This window comes from Orycteropus afer, unplaced genomic scaffold (genome assembly GCF_000298275.1).
Source record: "Orycteropus afer afer isolate SDZICR_OR568_19922 unplaced genomic scaffold, OryAfe1.0 scaffold00251, whole genome shotgun sequence".
In the NCBI taxonomy this organism is placed as follows: Eukaryota; Metazoa; Chordata; class Mammalia; order Tubulidentata; family Orycteropodidae; genus Orycteropus; species Orycteropus afer.
The window spans coordinates 1989128-1996140 of record NW_006921838.1 but is presented as its reverse complement, the minus strand read 5'-3'; the positions used below and the strand labels follow the sequence as shown (position 1 = coordinate 1996140).

General features: G+C 39.0%; 1 protein-coding gene across 1 annotated transcript; it reads left to right on the top strand.

Moving 5' to 3' along the window:
- The first annotated feature begins 206 nt into the window (after nt 1–206).
- Nucleotides 207–2129, top strand: LRRC4C (leucine rich repeat containing 4C). Its single transcript, XM_007949712.2, has one exon. The coding sequence runs from the start codon at nt 207–209 to the stop codon at nt 2127–2129; it is 1923 nt and encodes a 640-aa protein (XP_007947903.1).
- Nucleotides 2130–7013: the final 4884 nt, after the last annotated feature.

Genomic DNA, 7013 nt, shown 5'->3' with positions numbered 1-7013 from the left:
CAAGGTAGTATCACTACAAAAGTAGATTGCCCAACATTATTGTATCTGTTGTTTTCTTAATATGAGCAATGGGTGGGTTTAGCTGCCACACTGACTCACTGACATTTTTTGAGAGACATTTGCATGAGCTCTAATACTCCTTTTTTGCTCTTACTTTTTTGCAGACTGTCTGAACTCCAGAAGGACCACCACCAGATAAATTATGAATGTTGAACAAGATGACCTTACATCCACAGCAGATAATGATAGGTCCTAGGTTTAACAGGGCCTTATTTGACCCCCTGCTTGTGGTGCTGCTGGCTCTTCAACTTCTTGTGGTGGCTGGTCTGGTGCGGGCTCAAACTTGCCCTTCCGTCTGCTCCTGCAGCAACCAGTTCAGCAAGGTGATTTGTGTTCGGAAAAATCTGCGTGAGGTTCCAGATGGAATCTCAACCAACACACGGCTGCTGAACCTCCATGAGAACCAAATCCAGATCATCAAAGTGAACAGCTTCAAGCACTTGAGGCACCTTGAAATCCTACAGTTGAGTAGGAATCATATAAGAACAATTGAAATTGGGGCCTTCAATGGTCTGGCAAACCTCAATACTCTGGAACTCTTTGACAATCGTCTTACTACCATCCCGAATGGAGCTTTTGTATATTTGTCTAAACTGAAGGAGCTCTGGTTGCGAAACAACCCCATTGAAAGCATCCCTTCTTATGCTTTTAACAGAATCCCTTCTTTGCGCCGGCTAGACTTGGGGGAATTGAAAAGGCTTTCATACATCTCAGAAGGTGCCTTTGAAGGTCTATCCAATTTGAGGTATTTGAACCTTGCCATGTGCAACCTCCGAGAAATCCCTAACCTTACGCCACTTATAAAACTGGATGAGTTGGATCTTTCTGGGAATCATTTGTCTGCCATCAGGCCTGGTTCTTTCCAGGGGCTGATGCACCTTCAAAAACTTTGGATGATACAATCCCAGATTCAAGTGATTGAGCGGAATGCCTTTGATAACCTTCAGTCACTGGTGGAGATCAACCTGGCACACAACAATCTAACATTGCTGCCTCATGACCTCTTCACTCCTCTGCATCATCTAGAGCGGATACACTTACATCACAATCCTTGGAACTGTAACTGTGACATACTGTGGCTCAGTTGGTGGATAAAAGATATGGCCCCCTCCAACACAGCTTGCTGTGCCCGGTGTAACACACCTCCCAATCTGAAAGGGAGGTACATTGGGGAGCTCGACCAGAATTATTTCACATGCTATGCTCCTGTGATTGTGGAGCCCCCAGCTGACCTCAATGTCACTGAAGGCATGGCAGCTGAACTGAAGTGCCGGGCATCTACGTCTTTGACCTCTGTATCTTGGATTACTCCAAATGGAACAGTCATGACACATGGGGCTTACAAAGTGCGGATAGCTGTGCTCAGTGATGGCACGTTAAATTTCACAAACGTAACCGTGCAAGATACAGGCATGTACACATGTATGGTGAGTAATTCAGTTGGGAATACCACTGCTTCAGCCACCCTGAATGTTACTGCAGCAACCACTACTCCCTTCTCTTACTTTTCAACTGTTACAGTAGAGACTATGGAACCTTCTCAGGATGAGGCTCGGACCACAGAAAACAATGTGGGCCCCACTCCAGTGATCGACTGGGAGACCACCAATGTGACCACCTCTCTCACGCCACAGAGCACAAGATCGACAGAAAAAACATTCACCATCCCAGTGACTGATATAAACAGTGGGATCCCAGGAATTGATGAGGTCATGAAGACAACCAAAATCATCATTGGCTGTTTTGTGGCCATCACCCTTATGGCTGCAGTGATGCTGGTCATTTTCTACAAGATGAGGAAGCAGCATCATCGGCAAAACCATCACGCACCAACACGGACTGTTGAGATCATTAATGTGGATGATGAGATTACAGGGGACACACCCATGGAAAGCCACCTGCCCATGCCTGCTATTGAGCATGAGCACCTAAATCATTATAACTCTTACAAATCTCCCTTCAACCACACAACAACAGTTAACACAATAAATTCAATACACAGTTCAGTGCATGAACCGTTATTGATTCGAATGAACTCTAAAGACAATGTACAAGAGACTCAAATCTAAAACATTTACAGAGTTACAGAAAACAAACAAACAAAAAGACAGTTTATTAAAAATGACACAAATGACTGGGCTAAATCTGTTTCAAAAAAGTGTCTTTACAAAAAAAACAAAAAAGAAAAGAAATTTATTTATTAAAAATTCTATTGTGATCTAAAGCAGACAAAATTATGTGTATTCCTCAGAACCTGTTTTTGCTGCACTTATTTACAATTTTCCCACATCTCGCCCCTCCTTTCCCTGATTGCCATATTTTTCATAGGAGATCTCAATTCCCTAAAGAACTGGTCTAGGAAATTTTGTAAGAATTCTGTTACACTTTGAGATTTTTATGGTGAATTCTAGTGGTGAGATCTGGTCTATTTTGTCTCTTTTCATTTTCTCTTTTTTCCTCATGCCCTTATGAAGTAGTCCAATGGGGAATGCAATATTAGAAATAGATTTTTAAGAGAGAATGAGGAAGAAAAATGCAAGATCTTATATTTTTCATGTAATAATCTGTTCTGTATTTATGAGGAGGACCATTCTATGGAAAAGAAAAGAAAAGAAAAAAAAAAAAAGGAAATAACAGGTTAATTTACATATGAGCATCTATAAAACCCATGATCTTTTAAACAACTCTAGAACCAGAATTTGTAGTTCAAAAGCTAAAATAAGATTATAAATAAAATATTGTTGGTTTTTCTGTACCTGGACAAAACTCATTTGTAGTATAACTCAAATGTAAGAAACTTAAAGGTAATTCGATTGCTCCTTTCCAAGAAAGAAAATACTACAGTATGCTTCATTCCAGGCATTGACCTTTGTAAGTTCCTGTTTGTTAGTTGAGTTTTCAATCTACATCCAAGGATGCTGTGGTATTTTTTTTCCCCCCTTCTCATTAGGGGTAGTCATTGTAGAATGCTAAGATTAAAAGGCAATGCTTCTGTAAAGTAAATTCAGTACTACTTGAAAGAAAGTTTCAGTATAATTTATTCACTGTCTCCTAAATAAAATTCCATTGGCTAGATGAAGTACCACCACAGACTATGAAGGTATTATAAATCATCTTTAGTTGGAAAATAATTTTTGCTGCTGGTCATCAGCAAATTCAGTTCAATTTAACAATAATTATTAAAGACGAATTATATGGTACACACTGATTCTAGTATTGTGGATAAACATGACAAGGCCTGGTTCCAGCCCTTAAACCACTTGCAATCTGCATGAAATATGATTAAAGATATAATCTCAGTTTATTCCTGGGAGCCAGCTCTAATTTTACTGCTAGATGCAAGGCTCTAAACTGGAACCCCAGAGTTTTAAAGTATCAAGTTACTGTTATTGCAGGAGCATGAGCCTTATGGTGTCTCCCATCCTTGTTTAAGAGCTGAGTCTCTTCTTTCCAACATATAATTGTAGAGCAACTGCTAACCTTAAGGATGGTTGTTCGGACCCACCAGTGGCTCTGCAGGAGAAAGATGAGGCAGTCAGCTTTTGTAAACATTACAGACATGGAAACTCAATGGGGCAGTTCTACTATGTGCTATAAGGATGATACGAATTGGAAATGACTGGACAGCATAGGTTTTTGTTAGGGGCTTAAGGAAATGCTCTGAATGATGGATGCAGACTTGGAGAGAGCAATGGTAATTCAGCAGTAATTCATCAGAGCATTTTTTTAAGGGACTGCAGGACAATTTAAGTAAAAGAAAATGCACTGGCTTTTAGGCATGAAAAAGAAAAAAGGACTTGCTGGTTGCTACAACTCCTGTACTCTCCTGATATTTTAATATATCATGTTTATACACAGTAAAACCTACCAAAACTGGGACCAGTATAAGGCAGAAACCTGTCAGAGAAGGAAAACTCAAATATTTTCCACTAATAGTGATAAAAAAGTGGTAAGAATACACCTTGTCAAAGGTGAAAAACTTGCAAGACCCAGAAAAACAAGGAAGTACTGTGTAGTTCTGGCTCTCATAGGTTTCACTATATTAAAATCTTGTATTTTTATCCTATGAAGCAAAGTGAAAATATATACCTCTAATCCCTGGCTCTTGAAATCTGTCACATCATTAGTGAAATAAGGATTGACAAAGTTAGAGAAAACTTTAACTCTTAATAGATGACCAGCTTGGATACACACACTTAACTGTGAGCAGTGAACCTCACAGTGGGGTTTTGCGGACTCCAGATGTGAAAAAACAATCATTACTAGTGAAGCACATCAGAGAAATAAAATGGAAAAAACAGGGTAAGAAATGAATGAGAGCATGCAAGAGCCTCACTTTTGTTTGTCGATCCCCAATTCTCTACTGGTTTTCCTCCTTCCTGTTCTACCTTTCTCTGTTGGGAACAGCATCCACATTTGCTTTGTCTCTAAGGAAGGCTCAAGAAAAGGGAAAACACATGTTGGCTACCACCTCTCACAGTACAGTGTTAGGTCTTCTTAATATACTCCCAAGCTGCAGATCACACACACACACATACACACACACACACACACACAAAGGCAGGAAGAAATACCCTGCAGAGGCAAGCAAGGGTTAGTATAAAGACTGACTCGTCTACATACAGAGGGAAGACTCCTGCCTTCTCTCTTTGGCTTGTGCTCACTGAGCTCCGATGGTCTTTACTGCTTTTGAACCTTCTTTAATTCTGAGCTGGTAATTCTCTTGGGGTTAATCTCAGCACAGACCTCTTAACTCCAAAGTAAAATCAGAGGCGTGCACACTAAATATAAACTTAGATTACTTTGATGGCAAAAGAGTTAAGTGTTGGACTCCTAATCAGAAGGTTGGAGGTTTGAACCTACTGAGTTGCTGTGTGGGAGGAAGACCTGGCAATCGGCTCCCATAAAGATGGCAGCCCAGGAAACCCTGTGAGGACAGCTCTGCTCTGTCACATGGGGTGACTGTGAGTCAAGAATCAACTCGGTGGCACTTAACAATAACAGGAAGTTATGGTTGGCCTAAGGAAAGATTCAAGAAAAAAATATTGATGGAGGATTGGATAAACCACATTTGACATCCACAGAAAATTTAGTCTTTGGACCCTAAGTACTCATTGCAGGTTTGGGGGTTGAAAGGTGGAATGCTATAAATGTATTATTTAGAACAAAAACCAACTCACTGCCATGGAGTCGGATCTGACTCATAGCAACCCCTCCTTGTCTTTCTGAGGTGGTATCACTATAGAAATAGATTGCCTCATCTTCCTTCCGAGGAGTGGCTGGTGGGTTTGAACCAACAACCTTCTGGTTAGTAGTCAAATGCCTTAGGCACTATGCCACTAAAATCAATTCTAGATGTTTTTTGGTTAGCAGTGTGGATGTGTTTGCCCTGCGTAATGTCATATTATGCTGGCCCATCAATACAGCAGTTGCTCTGATGTTTTAGGGTGTTATATGTGTTAAGAGTAGACTTATTTGGTCCAGAAAGCTCATGTGACTGTTCAAATACCTGGCACATTCGTGTGGCAAAACACAATTCTGTGTTCAGTGTTTTTTTAAAAATTTTGTCAAAAGGCAACCAGGTGGCAGTATTCTGAAATATCATGTGCACCAAAAATATGCTATTCATAATTGACAGAATTAAGTAAGCCAATGAAAATTTGGTAGATTTATTTTTCCTATTAAGGGTATGTGATTTCCTTCTGGGAAAACACCCGTGATGCTTTTGAAAGATTTTCCATCTTTTTCTATTTAAGTCTTACTCTTCCACACCTAAACTAAACATCTAAACTCTAATGAATGCATCCAAATGCATTTGATTTCACGAAGGATTTGGTATAGCTCACACTCATGGGCCCTGCTAGAGCTTTAAAAACTTCCCTTCATTTCTGGAGTCAAATATCATCCTTCCCAACAATTGAAATGAATATTTGAACATAGAACATTGATTAATGTTTTACACAAAAGAAAATGTTACTAGTCCCTGATTGCTCTTAGGCTTTAGTATCAAAGAGTTAAAAATTAGGATAATATTTGAGACCTACATGATATGACATTATGAAGATATGGTGGGGAACACATGATAATGAAAGGATTACTACATAGGAGAAAGAGAAGGATAGAAGCATTTTTAGAATGATTTACTAAAACATGGGGAAAATATTAAGTGGATGGCCTCAAGGGATCCAATATTTCCAAGGCAACTATAGATCAAGGTGGGAAATAAAAAGCATAATCTTTATCCTTTTGGGAAATTATTCAAGATATTAAAATAAGTAGAAGAGTCAGCTGAGTGCTTATTGGTATGTGGGACTCTGAGCAGTATAATTTTAAACAATGTATTCAACTATTTGCTTGTTCAGCTGACCGGTTTTAATAAGAATGATAATGATATCATTAAATACCACAAATAAAACATGTAGCCCAGGATTCAAACTTTTCCAGGAACCTACTAATGTGCTTATAAAATATCACAACACAGAATCAATTCTCTTGCAAAAGCATCTCCTCATATGTGTTGTTATGTTTGATTAGAACGAGATTTCTGTACAAAAGCTGCTTCTGATGAAAATGTGTCTAAAATGCTGCCTTCTAACAATCAAGCACCTTCTATACTGTCTCTTCTTCTGTAAGAAGAGATGTGAATTCCTCAAGTCTCTGTATAATGTAGGAGCCAGCTGTTACTCCACTGTCTTCCTGTGCTCTATCACGATACAGCATAAGATACATCTGACTCTTTGAGAGAAAAAAGAGATATCCTCGAATTAGTGATAGCACACTGTCAATTAAGATCCAAATTTAGGTGTTCTATGAAGTATTCTCACAACACACAGTGGTTTCCTGTCATTCTGTCTCTTAAAGTGCTGCAAGCAGAACTGATATTTTAATCTTTGTTAATATTTTAGGAATATATCAAAATTACATATGAAATTATATACCAAAAAAAAAAAAAG